This window comes from Fragaria vesca, linkage group LG1, assembly GCF_000184155.1.
Source record: "Fragaria vesca subsp. vesca linkage group LG1, FraVesHawaii_1.0, whole genome shotgun sequence".
In the NCBI taxonomy this organism is placed as follows: domain Eukaryota; kingdom Viridiplantae; phylum Streptophyta; class Magnoliopsida; order Rosales; family Rosaceae; genus Fragaria; species Fragaria vesca.
The window spans coordinates 7,349,917-7,371,622 of record NC_020491.1 but is presented as its reverse complement, the minus strand read 5'-3'; the positions used below and the strand labels follow the sequence as shown (position 1 = coordinate 7,371,622).

At 37.2% G+C, this 21,706-nt stretch overlaps 5 protein-coding genes across 5 annotated transcripts; 2 read left to right on the top strand and 3 right to left on the bottom strand.

The window, feature by feature from the left end:
• Positions 1-2,580: 2,580 nt before the first annotated feature.
• On the bottom strand, positions 2,581-8,203 carry LOC101299903 (serine/threonine-protein phosphatase 7-like). The gene is made up of 9 exons (XM_004288971.1): positions 7,880-8,203; positions 6,576-7,604; positions 6,201-6,347; positions 5,578-5,688; positions 5,365-5,447; positions 4,713-4,924; positions 4,277-4,368; positions 3,242-3,338; positions 2,581-2,943 (listed from the first exon to the last, which is right to left on the bottom strand). Exons 1-5 carry the CDS (start codon positions 8,201-8,203, stop codon positions 5,367-5,369), a joined length of 1,692 nt encoding a protein of 563 aa, XP_004289019.1. The 3' UTR covers positions 2,581-2,943; positions 3,242-3,338; positions 4,277-4,368; positions 4,713-4,924; positions 5,365-5,366.
• Positions 7,679-10,520, bottom strand: LOC101299618. The gene is made up of 5 exons (XM_004288970.1): positions 10,319-10,520; positions 9,388-9,598; positions 8,913-8,998; positions 8,722-8,813; positions 7,679-8,206 (listed from the first exon to the last, which is right to left on the bottom strand). The coding sequence occupies exons 1-4, from the start codon at positions 10,518-10,520 to the stop codon at positions 8,803-8,805; spliced, it is 510 nt and encodes a 169-aa protein (XP_004289018.1). The 3' UTR covers positions 7,679-8,206; positions 8,722-8,802.
• A 975-nt stretch (positions 10,521-11,495) lies between these two features.
• Positions 11,496-13,470, bottom strand: LOC101312185 (protein TIFY 3B-like). The gene is made up of 5 exons (XM_004287641.1): positions 13,341-13,470; positions 12,631-12,739; positions 12,322-12,517; positions 12,176-12,233; positions 11,496-12,060 (listed from the first exon to the last, which is right to left on the bottom strand). The coding sequence occupies exons 1-5, from the start codon at positions 13,439-13,441 to the stop codon at positions 11,910-11,912; spliced, it is 615 nt and encodes a 204-aa protein (XP_004287689.1). The 5' UTR covers positions 13,442-13,470; the 3' UTR covers positions 11,496-11,909.
• A 2,216-nt stretch (positions 13,471-15,686) lies between these two features.
• On the top strand, positions 15,687-19,829 carry LOC101311897. The gene is made up of 10 exons (XM_004287640.1): positions 15,687-15,891; positions 16,213-16,269; positions 16,363-16,430; positions 17,482-17,692; positions 17,778-17,875; positions 18,031-18,103; positions 18,194-18,253; positions 18,356-18,406; positions 18,513-18,591; positions 19,007-19,829. Exons 1-10 carry the CDS (start codon positions 15,817-15,819, stop codon positions 19,084-19,086), a joined length of 852 nt encoding a protein of 283 aa, XP_004287688.1. The 5' UTR covers positions 15,687-15,816; the 3' UTR covers positions 19,087-19,829.
• A 925-nt stretch (positions 19,830-20,754) lies between these two features.
• Positions 20,755-21,556, top strand: LOC101311605 (RING-H2 finger protein ATL47-like). Its single transcript, XM_004287639.1, has one exon. The coding sequence runs from the start codon at positions 20,885-20,887 to the stop codon at positions 21,473-21,475; it is 591 nt and encodes a 196-aa protein (XP_004287687.1). The 5' UTR covers positions 20,755-20,884; the 3' UTR covers positions 21,476-21,556.
• The last annotated feature ends 150 nt before the right edge of the window (positions 21,557-21,706 follow it).

The window sequence follows — 21,706 nt, the reverse complement described above, 5'->3', positions numbered from 1 at the left end:
CTCACCCAACGATATATCTTTACCCTCCCAAGCATTTCTCGTCCAAAACTCTCGATATTTTCCGATATTTTACGAAATTTCCCGATATTTCTTGATATTCATCACAATACACTGAAAGCTCTGCACAGAGAGATGATAAAGATAGTGAAAATTTTGTACCTCATAGGTCTTCTACGCGGTTTTAAAGTACTCATGTAATTCCATATGAAATGTATCATATATATATAAGGCGTGATGACCTAACCTCCCTTTAGGTTTCCAACCATCAAAAAAAAAATGTTTAAAGTAAACTTTTAAGAATTATTAACGGTTCAACACTAACATTTCACCTTAACTTGCTAAAACTCCATATAGATCAATGTTTATTCAAGGTTTTCATTTCAAATATAGTACATAATATAGAAAACAAACATCTCTTAAAGTTTGATTTAAAATTTCCTTGTTTTTCTTCAAATTTCAGTCAATTTTCTCATTTTTTTACTGCAATCGATATTTCTCCGAAATTTCTATCAAAATTTCTATATTTTGGAGAGTCGAAATTTCCGTAATCACCGAAATCTTCGTCCTTGGTCCATTGCATATAAAACACGAAAGTGACCCTTGTTGTGTGGAAGATCATGGGTAGTGCCCTTATTTTTTTCTCATTGTGGAAATAGTGGGTGGGTTGGCAGTTTCATAACCGCCTCTCCCACTCTCCAGCCCCTTGACACGCCCTTGGAATGGGTAAACTCCGATTTTTCTGCTCTCCTCTTTCCTCTTGTCTGAATATGCAGGGCTTGTCCGAAAACCTTTCGGATAAGGCTAGTGCAGATTGCAGATCTTCAACGTTTTGCCTTCTTGTCTTGCCCAAGGTTGTAATCCCGCCATGAAGCTAAATAGCTTATCTTCTTCCGCCATGTTGTGGATGTCAAGCATCAAAGAACAAAACTCTTTGACGTGCTCCCTTGTGGAGGAATCCATTTTCAGATTCGTCAATGCTTCGCGAGCCATCCATGCCGAGTTGCAAGGCATGAACTGACTTCGTAACTCCCTCTTTAGAGCATCCCAATAGAGCTAAGAGAGCTCCTCCAGTAGAGCTGAGAGAGCTCCTTCCAGTACTTTGACAAATGTCAGAAACTATGTTGTTTTGTAAAACTAAAATCCAAGATATAAGAATTCAAGTACTGAAACAAAGCATTTATACCATTACAACATGGTTCCCCCAAAAGTCCAAACCATTAGATCAATAACATAGTGACTCAGTTATTTACTGGACACAGTTTTCACAACGGAACCATCTTTTTTAAAACATAAAGATGACATAACCACATAAAACTAGAGCTTGATGCATTTTCTAAATCCATCTCAAGGCTTAACTAAAATTGACTGGGAGGAAATTTAGTTAAGAGAGAAGCTAGTTGTGAAATTGAGTAAGAGGTTATGTAACCGATTAACAAGCATTTTTCCACTATTCGACTGCTAGAAAATTTCACCTGTAGAACCAGGCTCTCAAGCATAGCAACTCGCTCCATCAGCATGCCTTTACAATGTACTTCTTCAATTGCAGATGACAGAGACTTGTAGAACTTGATAAGACGTATTTGCACACGCATCAATTAACCTTGTCAACAAATCAATCGTAGTATAAAGCAAGCAGGGATCGTTCTAAACCGGGGATCCAACTACAGGGTAGATCCATCTAATCTAATAAAAATGTCGAAATAAGCATATAGGGTTTAAAGGTTTTGATGATTTTGGAATAAACATTGAAAATAAATCCTAAATTACTTCTATACATATTTACATGTGATCAACCAACAATAATGCAAACTTAACCAAACAACCATGTAAGAACAAAGAAGACGATCTCTAATCTCATTTAAGTCTACACCGTGAGCAATTATACAACCTAAATTTGATATGCACATAAGTTCCTACGTGGTTCCTATGACATAGACCTACTTAGAATTAGACTACGGGTTTCATTCAACATCGTGACACAAACAAACTCGGCTACGTGCTCTACTTATAGGTCACACACATAAACTAATCATGCAATTACGTATCACATAAAGAATCGATGTGTTTAAGCACAAGTCCAAATCAAACATAGGTAGAAAATCGGTGAAATAACAAAGACAATGCAACTTATCAACTACTTGTATCAAAGTCGAACCTTGGATGATTAACACATGCAACATCAACTACTTGTATCAATTACACATGAAAATAGAAGAATACACCGAAAATCTTAAAGTACATAGACATAAAACTCACGGCATAAAACCTAAAATCATTGATTAAAAATTGAAAACTTTAATTCAAAACATGGTTCAAAAGTGTTTCTATCTCATAGACAAGAATCGAAACATATTTAAGCAAAAACCTAAAACAAACATCAAGAAGAACAAACACATACTAATCCGAAAGTAAAAGATGAAATACACTCTCAGAATATCCCTACTTGTTCTATTCTTCGAGTGAGCGGAATCCTAAGCTACGTGCTTTGGATCAAGGATGATGGTGGAATCGGATTATGGTATTTGGAGGTTGATGGAGTTTCGGCAAAGGCTTTGGTGTTATTTGCACGGGTTGATGATGATAATTGCTGTCATGCCGTACCCTATTTATAGAGTAACAAGTCTTGATCTCCAAGAATTCCTCAAGCACAAGGAATCCTATCGAATCGGCAAAACCAAGTCCAAGTTGGATTTAATTTCTTCTCTTGTTCTTCAAGTAATCCTCATGCATTAAGGAATGACAAAACCATCTTGAACTTGGAAAAATCTTCTCTCTTGGGCCGCACGGTTTCTCTCTCCTTGGTGACTTGAAAAATCTTCACGGCATCTCCATACATATCTCGGATTGTACTTCTCCTAGCTCAAGCAGGAATTCCTAGCTGCCGGCCACCTTTCCCTCATGAGTCAGGAAAACATTTTCCTAGTCAACACGGGTTAGACTTTCCTGAAATAGAAATAAGAAAATTAGAAACTAGGAAAGAGGAAAGATGGAATCCTGATCAAGAAAGGAATCCCGAGTAAACAAAGATTTCCAACACTTGGCACAATTTCAACACCAAATTATTCAAATCCGAAAATACTATGTATTCTAACACTAAAACCTACATATTTCTACATTAAGCAATTATTCTACACTAAACACAAATATAAAGCTAAAACAACTAAATAGGAGTTAACAAAGGGTAAATAAAGGGTATAAACATATTAAGAACGTCACACTTTGTGCTCCTATCAGAACTCACGATATTTTGCAAGTTCACTGCTTTCGCAGGCGGCAGTAGTACTAGAACTAGAAGAACGGTTGGATGACAAACAATGCTTCCCTTCCAGAGACTGCAGCTGCATCATCAAAATATATAACATAATGCATAGTTAGTTAGCTAGCTGTAACTGAACATTGAGAAGGTTACAGAAATGTAAGTAAACAAGTCATTGTTACCAAACGATCAAGATGATCCATTCTTTGGAGAATAGGCATGGATGAACTCATTTCCAGGTTTACTAAAGCATGTTATACTTTTGCAGCTAAGTGACCAGAAAGGACCCTAGAGATTGATTGGACTTATAGTTCATCAGAATATGGAGTTATGGACAACTTGCTCCTAATGAAATTAAATCCCTTCAATATTGGAAGAAGGCTTTCAATGGCAACTACCTTCCCATACCTTTGTTATGACTACTATGAGTCTATCATTATTTTTTTCTTCTAGACAATGCTTATCCTATATATTCTTATCTCATCATCTCCTATCTATGCGCTACCACACGCATCTTATATCGACATCAAGTGAGATCTTCTACCTATTTTTAATTCAAGATTGAAAAAGCTAGTTCTTATTGTGATGCAGACCTCACTTTGCTATGGCGTTTGAGTTTTGACAGTACAGTTTGATATAAATGCTGTCCTAACCTACCTAAAGGGCCTTCATGCAATCTGATAATCAACTGATATCTTAACAAGGTAGAATAACCACAATTTAAGTATTGCATTTCTACTGTGATACAGAAGTGAAAGGGACAACAGAGTAAAAATAAATCATCTCATGTGTAGAGTAAGAACAAAAAGCGTATTCCCTATATATGGAGTCGTGTTGCAGTATCAATAGTATGCAAGATCTAAAGTGAACATGATGAAATACAAACCTGAAAATCTACAGTTAAAAATCACTAATAGTCAACATAGTTTCCCACCATAACATACCATTTCAAAACTATTAGCACTGTCTATGATCAGAAACACAAGAAAAGTAGACAAAAACTCCAATCATTGACATTACCTTGAGCTGAAACTTGTTAAGAAAGTCCTCAGTGCAATCAGGACCCCAAATCAGACCCAAGCCTCAAACTTTATTCGGAGCAAGGCCAGCCTCTAACAAAAAGATATGAATTTGACAAATGTCAGAAACTATGTTGTTTTATGAAACTAAAATTCAAGATATAAGAGTCAAGTACTGGAACAAAGCATTTATATACAACATGTTTCCCCCAAAAGTCCAAACCATTAGATCAATAACATAGTGACTCAGTTAATGACTGGAGACAGTTTTCACAATGGAACCATCTTTTTAAAAACATAAAGATGACATAACCACTAACAGTTCATAGTTGACAACAATGACTTTGGAAATTATGTTTAAAAAAGGACCTTCCATGCATCTGATAATTAGATAATGTAATGAATTTCCATGTTTTATAAACAGTTATGAAGATAACCTGATGCTCTGACCCCGTTCCCCAATGTTCAAAAAGTTTAACAGGTGTAGGAGGCTGCTCAGGTTGATTCTCCTGCTGAAGCTTTTTAATGGATGTGTTGGGAAGCCATGCTTTGAATCTCTATCATGATGGGGTGAGCCATTTAACTTTGAAGCTTTCCGGATTTCAACTGGGGTCTCAACTATAGTACCGCAAGCCATAAGACACTTGGCCTGCAGATTCATGTGCCTTAGTTAAAACCAGTATTTTCTAACAGTACGAAAAATTCCAAAGGTAAACATATAAACTTAACCAAAACAATTGTGACTAGAAATAATGAGACTGATCTGATACACAAACTTGAGTCACCAGCTGCCACAAATTCAACTCATAAAAGCAACATTTTGTAAACTGATAATGGTTCCTTGATTTTTCATCCTAGTAGAAAGGAAATTCTTTGTTGCAACAAGAAAGCAATTGCTTTAAAACAGAAGCTAGAAAATGGACTGCAAAAACATATCCCAATTGAACTCTAATTATATGATTCCTAACTGCTAAATTGAGAAAAGCATTGGCTTTAGCAAGACAACAGGAAATTTCTCACAAAGAAACAGACGATCACAATAAAATTAAGAAAACGAAAATTTGCAATGAACACCAAATGATGATATACCTTCACGAGCTGCTTGTCATTTTATCCATGTCCAACTCCTCATCGGAATCAATTGCTTCTATATAATCATAATATGCTTCTACCTGCAAGAGAATGGCAGTGTAAGCGTTATAAAAATTATGAACATTATAAGAACCATTTAGCTCCAACACGAAACCAAAAGCACATTAATGCTTTTTCTAAAATTATGATCACTTCAATAATGACCATTACCTGTGGTCTTGGACTTACTGCTTCAAAACTATGAAATACAGGATCATCAAAATTAGGGGGTTCCAGAACAATGTAAGCCCCTTTGTTTTTTTTATACCTCTTCTGGGTAACCTGCAGGGAGACAAAGTGATATCAAAATGTGATGCAACAAATGATCTTTGTAGGGGTACATTAACCTACTAAGAGATAAAATATCATTTTACAGACTGTGTAAAGGGTACTCTTACAACATCAGAGAAACCACAGTTTAAACCAGATTGGCGAGTGTTTAACATATACCGTAACTAATATCTATGTCAAATAAAATATTGTGGTCCGTTAATGCATGAATCTTTTTCTTCCTATCATTGTGCATGAATCTTTATATCAGTAATATTGTACCTTCCATATAACTAATCTTCATATTTCTTAATCCATCTGTCAGATCAAATACTGCTGCTCATATATGCGTGAGTCCTTTCTCAAGTATTAGCTTCCATATAATTCAAAGTTTGTAGCATTGTATTACAATTACCCATCTTATCTCATAAATAGAATGTTATTATAAGGATCAGTTGACAAACACATGATGTGATTAGCTACTGATTTCTCCAAAATGCTCAAGGAATAAGTATTAGGAGCACCTGAAATTGTGGGTAATCAGGAGCACTAAATAAGGTAATAAGCTTCCCTGACTCCACAACATGATCAATGGTGTAACCTTGATCCATGCCTTCAAGACCTGGCCTCTTATCACATGCATCAGGGCCTTCATGCGATCTGATAATCAACTGGTGTTTTAACAATGCAGAATAATAACAATATTAGTATTCCTACTGTGTTACATAAGGAAAAGCAACAATAGAGTAAATAAACAAAGATCCAAAGTGAAAAATCATTAATAGTCGACATAATTTCCCAACCAAACATACATTTCAAAACCAATCATTAATTATCTATCATTGCCGACGATCAGAAAAACTACAAAAAGCAGAGTAAACTCCAAATTTTGACATTACCTTGAGCTGAAACTTCTTAAGGAAGTCCTCAGTGCAATCAGGACCCCAGAACATACCAATACCTCTATCCTCATTCAGAGAAAGGCCAGGTTTCATTGAAGGATCCGACCACAGCACATCACCCGGAATCAAGTTCGAACCTTCCAAGGGAGGATCAAGAACCGATCTTCCAGCCTTAGACAACTCATCCAAAGACCCCAGAACCAAAGAACTCGTCTCCGAATTCGAAACAATCTTCTGTTTCTTCTTCCCCTTTGCTCTCTTAGCAGGTTTCCGAGGTTTCCGGAACAGCCCTCCATGAGCAGTATACACTTGCTCATTTATAATGGATGCAAGTGGAAGCTCCTTCAAGCAATCTAAGCATTTTCTATACACTTGTTTTCCATTATCTTTATACTTAACCAACACTTCCTTCTCGAATCCAAAAACAGAAGTACAGTATTTGGATTCTTGGTTACCTCTCAAAAGATAAACACTCTTCGGCATCAAAACTTTCCAGGCCAACAAAATCAAGAGAGTCTCCAGACCCCAAGCTCCTCTGTCAACATAGTCTCCATTGAAGACGAAGATTCTGTTCTCCAACGGGTACCCAGAATCTTTTAAGAGAAAAAGAACATCATGCAGCTGGCCATGGACGTCTCCGACAAACACAATGGTGGAGTCCGGGCAGCGGTTATCGATCTTGACACAGTTGGGTTCTTTGTGGAGGATCTTGGAGGCGGTAACAACCAAGCTATCGAAGACCTGGACTGGAAGTACCTTTGAGAATTCGGCTGGAGTTAGATTTCTTGATGACCAATCAAACATGGCCATGAGGTTCTGGACCCACTCCACGCTCAGCTTCCCGTCCAGGGGCCATACGATTGGGCTTTGTTGCGGTGAGCCCAAGATTGCTGCAACTTGCTCCGGTGGCTGATCTTCTTCTACTTGCTCCGGTGGCTGATCTTCTTCTACTACTTGCTCCGGTGGCTGATCTTCTTCTTCTTCTTCTTCTACTTGCTCCGGTGGCTGATCTTCTTCTACTACTTGCTCTGGTGGATGATCTTCTTCTACTACTTGCTCTGGTGGCTGATCTTCTTCTTCTTTTTCTTCTTCTTCTTCTTGCTCTGGTGGATGATCTTCTTCTTCTTCATTATTTTTTCCTCCTATTTGCTTCCTTTTTCTTGTCTTCATTGTGGGTTCTTCTTCTTCTTCTCTGTCTTCATCAGTGTCCTCACTATGGCCCTCCTCTCCATCCTCTCCCTCGCCCTCTTCTTCCCTCATCTCCAATCTCCTTACTTTAGCTTTCAAATTATGGATCACACCCTTTGTTGCTCCACAATTCTCTCTAATTTCTTTACATCATCCTCCAATTTCTTGATCCTGTTCTCAACGTCATATGATGGTTTCTTCTTTGGTTTCTTAATTGATTTCTTCTTGATACCTTTCTTACACTTCTCTCTATCCTCCTTTGAAGACATTGTACATGGGGCTGCAACACCGCTAATGTTGGCAACATGTTTCTTCAACCTAGTAATGCCACTGACTATTTTGCCGCACAATCTACACCTAACCTTATCTTTATTTCCAAGACTCACTAACTCTCCAAACTCCCATCCAACATCATCCGAATCAAGTTTTAAAACCATTTCCTGAAAGTAACAAAAAAAAAAACATTTTCTAAGTTCTAAATCAGTTCAATACATTTATCTCAGTAAGCTTGAAACACTTGCGAAATGAAGGATACAAAAGAATGTGCATATCATGGTTAACAGATCATGTATGTAACTCGTAGCTTACAAACCAAACACAATTAGCATCACAACAAGGCAAACAACTAATCAACAAGAATAGAAACAAATTTCGAATTCAGTCATCAGAATCACTCCCTCCCCACTATGCAATTTCTGCCTAACCCCACCCACACATGAACTTGCAAACACAATCAGTAACGAAAATTTCCAATACAAAGAGCAATTCCAATTTCCAAGTACTATAATCTATTCTTGAATATGTTACTGCATAATGTTGGTCCTACACTAGTAACAGAACTAAACCGAAAAGCCACAAACACTTGTTCACATTCACAAGAGATTCAGTCTTGGTCATATCAGTTCATACACAACAGCGGATACCAAAACCGAAAAAGGAAACTTCATTCACTCACAATAATTGACAGAAAATGTGCCCACTCCCTCAAAGAAGCTGCAACCTTAAGCCTGCACAACCAGATTAGGAATGAACAAGCTCATCGATTCCCTGCATAAGTCCACACTAGCACAAAAACAATCAATACAAAACTGCATCAACCCAAATGTTCATAACACAGTCTCAGAGTCTACTATCTGTCCAACATACCTGTGATGTAATAGCCAGGAATATAATGAAAGGAAGAAGTTGCAACTAAGTAATAGGTTCCTCCAATGACAGCAGCAAGATATGAGCTGCATCGAAACAAAAATCCTGATGATTAATCCGGAATCAGAGAAATGTTTCCAATACAAATTTTACTTTTCAACTAGAAATTTCTCTTATTAGGCAAACTAGATTTCAAAAACGAGATATCGAATGATTTGAGACCAACACTGAAAACTCAAACCTTCCTTCCCCTGGCTAGCTTCTTCTTAATACCCCCACCTACCAAACCACACCGCATTCTCCCAATAACAACCATCGAGCACTTGTCATGCATGACTAAAACGAAAACCCAGAAACTAAAACGAAAACCTAACAAGACAACCCAGAACCCAGTTTCTATTCTCGATTCTAACCAAAACCCCAACTCGAATTCCACTAAAATAAACAGAGTCAAAGAAGCAGAGAGTGGTTTTACCTTATTCTTCGATTAGTTGTAATCGTGAGGGTCTGAGAGGGCTGACTGAGACTTCTTTTCTTTGACTGAGAGTTCTGTTCTTTGAGGAAGGTCACTCTCGGTTCTTTGTGGAAAGGTGTGACTGTGACTGAGGAAGTAGAGACATAGGAACGACCGAACGACCACGTTTTCTGTCTTTTTTTGTTGAACAAGAACGACGACGTTGAATGCTCTATTTTTTATATGAGATGTAGTATTGACTTTGGAAGAGGAACGACGACGTTTCTTTCTGTTTTTTATATATATATTTTTTTTGATCCTGTGAGTTATATGCAAGGAGTTGTAACATTGCGCATGTACAGAACCGAAAAGAAAATTTGTTTCGAGGTTGAATGCTTGTTGTCTCTAAACACTTGATGATGCCTTGTTTGATCAAAGGGGCCGGGGAACATTCCATTCTCAAATGAATGATTCAAACAAGTCTTGAACCATATATATGACCTTGTAGAAATTCATTCATCATCACTTGTTTAAATTAATCTTATTTCCACTTGATCATTTTAAGATTATATATGAAGATGGAACACCCATATTACTGCATATACATGCACAGTAAAGTTATACAATGTGCTGAACCAAATATTGTGGTTATAGGCCTCTTCAGCGTAATGACATGTTGAAGGAATGACACGTACACCGGGTACTGCATTGATGTTTTGAACTTGTTGCCCTATGATGTTCCCTAAAAAAAATTTCCTATTGGTAATGGTAGAAGGAATCCAAGGATCACTGAACCTGTGCCCACATGAGTAGTCCATACAGAACAAGATATCTTTTTAAGTTTCTCCAAGGGAATGCTTGTTCTGATTCTCATAATCTTGTTTTCTATATAGGAATACGATGCAGTAGTAGGTCATATTGCAATTGTCACCATGCCAACAGAATCACTGACCTTTTACTCCAATGATGTGGGTTGTTGGAATGGGGTTGAAACCGTTGAATGCTATTGTCTCTATGAATATGAGATTGTATGGTTGCTTGCTCAGCTTGCTCGTGCAACTTGATGCCGGGGATATTTCATTCTCTTCCTTCTTCATCAAGGTATCGTTGGTGTTTTTGAAACTAGCAGAAGAACAAGCCCCTTGTACTCTCATTTTCTAAAGATCGTGAGTTCGTAACTGCATCATCGGATAATCATTGTACCATAGCATGTGAACTTTATATTTTATCAGACAATTTAGTACCTACAATTTTTCCATAAGCTCTTGGCAACTCCGACGAGTCTCTTTGCCATCTCTATCAGGCTGCCTCTCAATGTGAACTCTTAAGCTTAATATTGTTCTATAATCTGTTGTGAGATTGCAGTGTTTGCTACATTTCCTTTCCATTAATTACAAAGTAAAAGAAACAAATTATTGATTGTAAGAATAGCTTCCTCTCACTCTAGCTTGTATTGGCCTTCTAGGATCGAGCTCATCAATAGCTTTTCACACACAATGACCATTTTCCTCTGGGAGCATATTATGCAAATTAAGTTGAAAGATTACTTTTGGATAATTTGGCATCCTATAAGAACGAGATATTGAATCATTGACGGTTTATGGTTTGAACTGATCGAAAACTAAAGTTGAATTGTCCTAAAAACGTCCTGAATCCCTTGTCCATTGTTGGAATATCTGCTCTATTTAGGAACCAAACTCACTGGGGTGAAGTTGGCCTTTGGAGATATTATTCTTTATGAGATTGGATGTGATATATTGTCAAAAGAGGATATTGCTTGCTGTTGAATTAATCTACATTGCTTGTTCTATAGATATGAGCTTCTTGGCCTACCTGTTGGTCTGAGATACTTTCCTTCCAAATTCGGGTTAAGGTCATGGCAATATGCTTCCTAGATTGCCAAACTTCAGCAGAAAGGAACAAACTCAAACCAAACCCTAATTGACAGATTCAGATAATTAAGTGCATGCGTCCTTAATATCCAAGCACATCTTTGCAACTGTGCTTTTCCAAGTCTTTATATTCCATCTGGCAAAATGCAAATTACCACTAGTGAAGTAGACCAAGTAAAACTTATCAATGAAATCGAAGGAAAAAAAAAAAAAGTAAACTTATGCAGATATAGATTTCCTATATATAGAGTCTGAAATGAACTTGATAAACGAACAATGATGCTTAACAGTCAACACACAACAACATTAGAACCAGATAGTTCGTTATTTGTTCTAGGCAAGTCTACAATGTTGCAAACAGTCATATGCTAGACAACTGGCAACCCATACTCAAATACAATTTCAAATGCCTTGGCATAACCGAGGCCACATGATTACAAGTTCTCAACTAGCAACTGAGCAAGAGTCCTGACCCTCCATCTATCCTGAGGTTTCATTCTCTACGCTCAATTGCTTGGGAGAACTTGGGTGCATGTCACCCTGATAACACTGAACGGCAAGTGAAACTTACAAATCACAAGTTAAAAGGTTTTTAAGTAAAGAAAGAAGTTTCATATGATCCAGAAGTTCTTCATAAGAAGTTCAAGCTGGCTAGACAGCTGAACTTGGTTGAATTTGTTCCTGAGCCACCGCAGATTGTTTCAAACAACCCAAACCGGAAGAAGCATCATTGCTGAGGTTTGTCTTTGCATTATCATCCACCGTTGTTGCTGGTGTAGGATATGGACTATTGCTGCCCAATCTGCAATAACAAAACAGTAAAAAAGAAGTTAATGTTCTGTATAAAAATGTTATACTTCATTTGATGGTAGACATGAATTCTAATCAATTGGATGCACAGTATTTATGAAGAGTACCTGTCCCTACGCTTCTCCAAGAAGCGCTGAAGAGAGTGCCTCCTTGCAATTGGGAATTCTGAACCAAAGATAGAAAATAGGGTGTGAATCAGGAAGCCATTTGTGTCAATAATGATGTGTCTTAGTTTAGTAACCAAGATAATTACCAGCTTGCAATTTGCAAATGGAGCTCTTCTGGTCAGGGTAAAGCTGGACAACTGGTGATCCAGGAGCAGAAGAATTTTGAAGAGAATTTGACCCAGTTTGTATCTGTGGACTTGGAGGACAGCTGTTGCCACTACTCTTTACATCAATGACCTTATCAGCAGCAGCTGCAGCAGCCACGGCAAGAAGTTCGCGAACCTATTGAGTGAGAAAGGGCAGATTAGATTAGGCTAAGTGCATAAATGACCAAGTACAGACACGGATGCAAGTTGTTTATGATAAATAAGGTTAATGAAGTTTTATGAACTCACCTTTTCTGCAGTAACTGCATCAAAGACGCTAACACTCCCTGCATAGAAGATGGTGAGCTGAGCCGGAGCATGAGCTGGGATATTAATTGCAGATGGCTTGTTTCTGTCCCTCAAACATCAAAACATAAGAAAACAAATTTACGTAAGCCTCACATGACCTAGCTAATCAAGTCCGAGGAAATAAAAGGAAACATCTTTTGTATGTGAAACACAAGTTAACTTGAGCCCATTTCAACAACAGTAAAGTGGTAAATTTTGCACATAACTCATCTACTTCTCTTGTTTCACAAATTGAAAGCACCATAGGAACTCATTCCCAGATCAAACCCAATACCCAAAATCTAACAGTACAACTTTGTTCCAGCATCACAAATTACATTTCAAACCTCACCTAGAGCATCATTCAACACCCTACTTTTGCCAGATTGCTAACCAACAACTACACAATCTTGAAAAGATGTGGGAACACAAACATTAACAGTGCTGTTCAACTGTGGGGTCTCACAAAGCTAAAATCAAAACTTATCTTAATCGCAAATAGCCGAAGTTCCGGTCTTTCCTAACAAATCCTCACAACCCAAAACTTCCAAGTCAGAAACTTCTCAAAAAAAAAAACAACCTCAAATTATCTCCATCTTCACAAACTGATCAAGCTCATGCAACTAAAGCTTGTAAATTTCTAACAGAAATCACAAAAAGAGTCAAAGTACCTGTTGCTCTTAATGTTGGGCAGATCATGACTAGAGGGCTCAATCTCCACAGCTTCTTCTTTGGGCTGTTTCACACCACCAAGCTCAAATCTTCCAGCCATTTCTTCCTCTCTCTCTCTCTTTGCTTTCTCTGTTTCTCTCTGCGTTTGCTTCGAAACTTCCACAAAGAATAGAAATAAACAAAAGAAGCTCCACCGGCGACCAACCTTCAATGATTTCCAAGTTTTTTAATCTCCCACGTTTTTAAAAACGGATGCTTCCGACAATTAATAAAACCTTAATGACAACTCGACCCGTCATTTCCTTTCAAACTCTTTTCTTCGAACCTCACTACCTGTTGCCTGGCACCGTTGATGTTCTGTGGGGACCACTTGATCGTGTGGTTACAAATTGGTTTCCAAAAATGTACTCTCTGGCCATAAGTTTTTAACCGGCGGTAAATATATACATTGTTGGGTAAAAAAGATGTAACATCACATGAATTACATGATGTAAATATGTTTTTACTCTTGACGTGTATGTTTTTGATCACGAAGGTTCACATGAAATGCTTTCTAACAATAAAAGCATGAAATCATGTGAAAATTGAACTCTTCATTCATTATATGACAACGTAATATTAAGTAAAACCAATAGCTTAATATTTAGTGATTTACTTATCTATAGTAACTTCACGGTTGACCAGTCGTTAGATTTGTATTGGAGTTTTACTCTTGCTTGTCCCGTTGATCGATATCGATATTGGCATTACGCCATATGGAATATATCTAATCTTTTAAAAAAAAAAACAAAAGAATGTCTTTTTTAAAATTAGAAGATGATATATTTATAACATCAAAAGATATATAGACATTTCCATATACAATGAGATGTTGACGTGAACTAAATTTTTATCTATTCATCAATCTAAATGTGGTTATGTAGTCACTAATTGGTTTTTCCATGTCGACTCTTTGTCGCAATTTTATTTTTTCTATCGACCGATGTGAACAGAATTGTTGAATAGATTTGCATAAGAGCAACTAATCATCAAAAAAAAAAACAAAGATGTATTTTTAAAATAGAACATGATATATCGATAACATCAAAAGATATATAGACATTTCCATATACAATGAGATGTTTGCGTGAACTAAATTTTATCTATTCGTTAATCTAAATGTGGTTAAGTAATCACTAATTGGTTTTTCCATGTCAACTATTTGTCGCAATGTTATTATTTCTATCAACCGATGTAAACAAAATTGTTGAATAGATTTGCATGAGAGTAACTAATCATCAAAGTAATTATGGTTACGTAAATGTGTTTACCGTGTTACTTGTAACAAACTTGTGCAATAGGCCGATAGCTATCTGGTTCGTTTATTTCATTGGTACTTGTAAACAAGCAAAGAAAATAAACAGCGTGTTTAAGACGGCGTCATTGTAATACGATTAGATGAGCATTGATGGATTGTGTTTCATATAAACCAATAATTAAATATGTATAACAAGTATGAATTAGTGGGGTAAGAAAAATACAAAAGAGAAATACACAAATAGGACTAGCTTCCCTGTGCTGGATTGTATATTGGACCTTTGTCATTTCATATTTGAACTTCAATGAAAAAAGGGACATACAAACTTGGATCCGAACCTCTCTCACCGGTCGCATCCACATTCCTGAATAGTCAAAACAGCCATCTGAGTATCATACATCTAACCCAACATTTTAAATATGTTTTTTTTTTTAAACATATATAACGTGAGTTCAAATCTAGAGAGGACGTCCTTAAACTCTTAAAGTAAGAATGTTTTTAGTTCTAACATGTATTTTGACAATCAAAACCATTCATTCCCTAGTTACTACCCACATATGAATCATACAAAAATTAACTAAAATAAAAACATTTAACCATTTAATTAGCACAATATTCGTTTTAATTTTATTTAACGGCCTACAATTATTTACATCCATTTGAATGACCAAATGATTATGAAATTAGTTAAAATTTTATAGAAAAGAATTGTAATATATTAATGTAAAATAGTAAAAATCCTTTAAATTCTTAAAATAAGGAAATCATCTTTAGATCATCCCTCTATATAACATGTAGTGGATAGTTTAGCTTATTTAAGTCATTCCTTATTAGTTAATTCTTCCTCAAGCACCGCCTTCCACCTTCTTTGTTTTAAGCGTTCCTGGTTTTGTTTTGTAATTTTCTATTTTTCTATCAGAAAAAAAAAAAAAAAAACTTGAATGAAAAGAAATTCAACAGATAAAACAAATAAAACCCGTAATCTAATATTGTGGGCGGGTAACCCGAATTCTACCGGGTAAGTGTGGATCAGAAGCAAAGAAGACTTGATTCAAAACATCGGCTTCTTCTATCCGCTAAACGATCAATAGCTGGAATCATCGGGCAGAAATCAATTGAAAATTTTGATCTGTATATATCGAATTCGATCATCCCCAGATTGTTTGTGATTGAGAAAAATGGAGCCTCCATCTTTTCAAGAAGCTCCGCGCTGTGACGTCTGCAAATGCAGCTTCAACGCTTTCCGGCGACGGGTACCCAATTCAATTCTTCATTTTCTTTATCGAATCCAATCAAATTCTCACATGCATGACTCTTTGTGATCTCAAAGTTTCGTACTTTACTCAAAGTTTCGAACTGGGTCAAAATCAAAGCTTGAAATTTGATGTTCATGCCCAGCTGGGCCTTTTGATGATTTTAATAATAAGTTATTGTGATTAGCAAGCAATTGATGTGAGTGAAATGGGTGTTTGTGATGTAGAGCAAGTGGGTTTGGAGAATTTAGAGTTAAAGATACTATTTTTGGAGGAGTTGTTCAGTGTATTTGATGTGGTTCAGCTTATGATTTTGTGTAGCATCATTGCCGATCCTGTGGGCGGACATTGTGCCACGAACATTCATCAAGCCAAATGGTGTGTGTTACTTTTAATGCTCGATTTTCGTAAGTGTTGGTTTACTGATTGATGGAGTTTCACTGAGCAATTGTGTCTTTGTTGGCAATTCAGGCTCTACCTCAGTTTGGCCTTTACTCACCGGTTAGAGTTTGCAGTGATTGTTTTAACGGCTCCTCTCGGTAAAGCATTCCTCTTTTGAACTCTATGCAGATATTCATATATAGAAATATGCATCATGTTGTATTGTGGTTTGTCATTTGTTCACCAAGTAGAAGAAATGTTAGTGAAAAAGTTAGATATGGAGAATGGCGGTTGTGTATGGTGAAAGTGTTGGTGAATTCTTGTTTTCAGAGATGGTATTTGAGTGAGGCTTTATAGTTTGGAAACTTGTGTGATATTCTTGAAATGTCAGTTGTATTACTTGTATATAATCTACCTAATAGAGTTGATCAAGCATGGTAATGGCTCACTAATGCAGCTCAGAGACTTATTACATCTTACTTTTCTGAAAACTATGTGAACTCAGAAACCACGCAACTCTATCAACCAATTAAAATAGACAACTAAAAGCCAAACTCCAGATGAGTTGGATACTGAAAAGATTAACAGAAACCCAACCGTCAGGTTATCTCATTTCCTTGGTTCTGGAAGCTAAAGGTTTACTTAAGGGTCATTGGTTATTAAGAAGTGGTGCAGATGTATTTACTAGGCCGCCTTCATGGCTAAATGTGATGGAAACATGGAATGAAGTCTCATTTCAGTGTTTGGTGTTTCATTTGTAGCTACTGGGTAGATGCAGCACATAAGTATTCCTAGCCAAGTTTCAGATACCCATGACATGCCATCCATTAAGTGTCTGTTTCATTTAGGAAGTAATGTAGAATTAGCATCATTCGGAGAATTTGTTCATGCTGCTCACTTTGTAGTTATTCGTATACACTTGTGCTTCATACTCTTGCATTATCCACTCGCTAAAAAGGGTTACGCTTAGTAAAGATGATTAAAGACTTTACCAACTACCACTTCACTACCTGATCATGTGCTCCATTTTGATGTGATTCTCTTTCTTGTTTATGCCTTACTGTGCTATGCCATGTTGATCCTACACTTGGGACTCTAACCCTTTGCTTTCCTTCTTTTATCGGTTGTTCCACTTTTCAATTTTTTAAAAATTATGATAAAGAACTAAAAGAAGTATTTATGTGTAACTGTGGATTTCATTTTGCACAGATCTGCCATAGGTGATGTACAAGCTTCTTCAGATGGAACTGATTCTATAACAGCTTCAGTTTCTACATTGGATATAGGTGGAGATGCAGATCCAAAGACTAAACCAACTATGCAGTCTCAGCCTGCTTCAGCAGTTTTAGAGTGTAAGTGCAGAATGCCCTTGTGTATTTGTGAAGCTCCAGCCCCATCTGTGGATGCAGCTCCTATACAGGTACACATACAATATTTTTATTTTTCTTTTGGATGTCTTTATGGTACCCTATATGTTCTCATGCCATATTTTTTGTTTGTGGCAGATCAAAACCACATCCACTCCGCTCCCCCAGTCTCCAAAAGCAAAGAAAACAGAAACCGTTGTAAAAAGCAAACCTTCTACTTCAAACAGCAAGCATGGGTAGGTTAACTCTTAACTTAATCAAAAACAGTAGTCTTATATAGGTGATTCCTTTGCTATTATTTCACAATATATAAGAAAAAGATCATGAAGCAGAATTCGAACTGCATATTTGTGTAAACTCTTTTGTACTAATTGGTTGTGGAATTTCGCAGATCTGTTTTCAATCTTGGTCAAGCGAACAATGGAATTTCTGAGAAAAAGATAGATTACGAAGTCAATGGAGAGGTATACGTCTATGAAGTTATTGTGTCCCATAGTATTCAATCATGATCTTAGTTCTCCTGGATAAAGTTTTTCTTCAATCTGCATTCTCAGGGTATGAGAGAAGCTATAAAGAATGGTGATATTGATGCTGTGAAAAAGCTTCTGAGTGAGGTATTAAGATGTAGAATAGAATCAACATTCTAAATGAGGTATATGTACTTGAGTAAAATCAGCATTTGAAAAGCAGATCTAAGAATACTATGATTTTGGCAGGGTGTTAATTCTAATTACCACGACAGGCAAGGACTTTCTTTGCTACATTTAGTATGTTCTCTCTCTCTCTCTCTCTCTACTTGCTTGCATTGGTGTACATTATCTGGATGTATCTATAATTCCTGTGCCTAAATGTTTTATCCTGATACTATATTAGGCAGCAGTCTTCAACCAAACTGAGATAGTTTTTGCCCTCATGGACTCTGGAGCAAGCCTGGACTACAAAAATGCACAGGGTAATTTTCTTGGCCCTCTTAAAATGCGTTTTTAGTTGAATTTTTCATTAGGGAAAGGTAATTATTAAAGATAAGCAAGCATATTATTCACCCAAAAAAAGATAAACAAGGCATCCATATATGGCAACAATACGGAATATGAAGTTTGATATATCATGCTCACTAATTCTATATCCACATGGTTGTGGTTCTTTTTGTGAACCTCTCCAATCATATGCCAAAGAGTTGAAGGGAGAGGTGGTGATATAAGTGCAGCTTCATTTCACACTACGACTTTCATGTTTGGACTGAGTTGATAAATTATTCATTTCGCTGAATTTACTCATTGTTAAACCTTTAGCTCACATTTGGACTAGCTAGTAGGTAGCTGCATATATCAATAGCTCTCTTCTTGACGATTAATTCTTGCGTACAGGTGAAACACCACTGGATTGTGCTCCTGTTACCTTGCAATACAAGATGCGAGAGAAAATGGAACAAGATAAAGGAGTGTGAGAACTGTGGCTTGCTTTATGTCATCCGAGAGAGTGATTACAAACATTTAAGCTACGTGTGCATGTCGACCATTTGTTTCAACTGGAGAGTATTGTTGACAGACTGTCTGTTATATGATAAGCATTGGCAAAGGAAGCAGGCTAGAGTTTCTTACATTACAAGGCAACAGGAGCCGAAACTTTACGCCATCCGATTGTGAAAGAAACATCTTGCTAAAACTTCCTCATCTGAATCTGGTTGTAATGGGCAACTTGAATATAAGATGTGAAAGTGAAAAAAAGGGGATCAGCGTCACCCTATCCTGGACCTTTATGCAAATCTTGAATAAATTTTGGTACTGGTGTTTGGTTAAAGCTGATAGACTATTCGAGCATCATGACCTTTAGTAGTCTAACTTTTGTGACTGTCAGCAATAAAGCAACAGTCAGAAGTGGGGTGCATTCTTATCATAACTTGCAGAGAGAAGTTGTGGGAAAATTTGGAAGGGTTGTAGTACCAAGTTCGGTGGGATATGACTAGGATTGGCCTCATGCTGGTAATAAATTCATGGCATGTGAGTCATGCTGTTACTTCCTTTTAGGCATGAGTCATGGTCAAGTTACTCAAGTATGTTATATTTGCCAACTTTGGCTTAGCTATGGATTTAGATTATAGGTAGTGTTGGTGTGCTAGAATGGCCACTTGGTGTGGTGACTTGTTAAGAACAAAAAAAAAAACAAGGAAAAGAAGATGCACAATTTATGATGAACATATCCATTCAAACTTGACTTTCAATCCAACACATGTAAGTTAAGAAATTGAAAATCAAATCCAACACATGAGAGTCAGAAAACAATCATATGGATAAGGGAGTAAGCAAGACTAAGGCTAAAAAAAAGTATAGAACAGATTACCTATCAATGTACCTATTGTTCTATGTTGATTCCTGAAAGAAATAGGAAATTACCTATTATAAGTTTCTAATTTGTTCGTTGTCATTTTTTTATGATAAATGCAAAGTAAAGTAACGAATCACAACTATCATTCGCTTGTTTTGATACCCATTTGAATTAGGTAAGCATCAAGTAGTTAGTTCTCTTATGAATCTAAATTATAGTGCAACCCTACTAATTCACTATTTATGACCAAATTGTGCGAAAAATTATTAGTCAACATAACAAAAAAGTACATGCAGCAATCGTTCATTGAAATTAAACTAACACCAATTTACTAGGGCATCGCCAAAATTCTCTTATCTCAAAAATTTAAACTCACAAATCTCCGCTACAAGGATCGGCTTGATGAGAATATCCTTTTTGGTCTAGATACTTTAATTCCAACAAAAAAAAAAGAAAGGAAGAAAAGAAAAGATGAATTGGGCTGTTATGATCATATCATATCCCATCTGCTTTTAACTTTAATGATGATGTATATAAAAACTTTATATTCTAATTCCATCCTACCTAATTTTTCTTCCTCCTCACACCAAAATAAAACAAAAAAAATTATTCAAAAAAAGAAGAAGAATAAAATAAAAAATCAAAACGAAAAGCATTATTCAAATGACAGAACCACCGTCCAGACTGAACTTGACTCGGACGCGCACAACCTCACCATGACACTGTCGACACATTGACACCGCTTACGACCTCCTCAATCTTATTCGTCACACCAATCTCACCTGGGCCCTACCACAACCTTCCTTTCCTACTCTTTATAAACCAACTGAATCTCGTTCCCAACTTCCCCTTTCCCTTCTTCTTCTCCTTCTTCCTCTGTCATTGCTTCAGTTAATTCTTCTTCTTCTTCTCCTAATTCCATGGGTTTAGTCGTTAATTCGATCTCGTCCTCGGACTTGTTCTTCAGCGACGCGCTCTACAAGGCCGCGTTTGTAATCGCCGTCCTGAGATGGGCCTTCTACTGGGCCCTGAGGCTCCGCCGCAGACTCATGCCCGACGAGGATTCCGATCTCCTAGAGTCCGAGCTCGACTACGAACAGTCTTCCTCTAACTCTTCGTCCCATACGACGTCGTCTCAGCTGATTAGAGACAGCCTGATACGGACGACGTATGAGGAGGTGACGAGACGACAGGGGAACAGCTGTCGTCATTGGGACACCTGCGCGGTGTGTCTGACCCAGTTGGAGATGGGGGACGAGGTCCGGGAGCTGCGGAACTGCTGCCACGTCTTCCACACGGAGTGTATTGACAGGTGGCTGGACTACAACGGGCATGATCATCATGACGGCGACGCCGGCGGGCAGGAGGATAATCACAAGACGTGCCCGCTGTGCAGGACGCCGCTGCTGACGTCGTCGCAGATCCAGAGTTTGAGCTGGGAGCAAAGTTCTCAGCCGAGCTGGGCGGTGGAGAGACTGCTCTATCTATTTGGGGAGGATCTGGTGTTGTAGTTTTTGGTTTGAGCCCGGGTAGTGTGTAAATTGTGATTCTTGATTAGTACAAGGAAATAATTAAATAGAAATTTCTAAATTACTTTGGTTTTTCCCGTCTAACATTAATCACCAATTTAACCATAAAAAATGAAAAAATTCCAGCGCCGGGATTCGAACCCGGAAATTCTCAATTCCATAACTGAATTTGTTTCATTAGCTATGCTGGATTATTTGCTGAACGTAAAATAT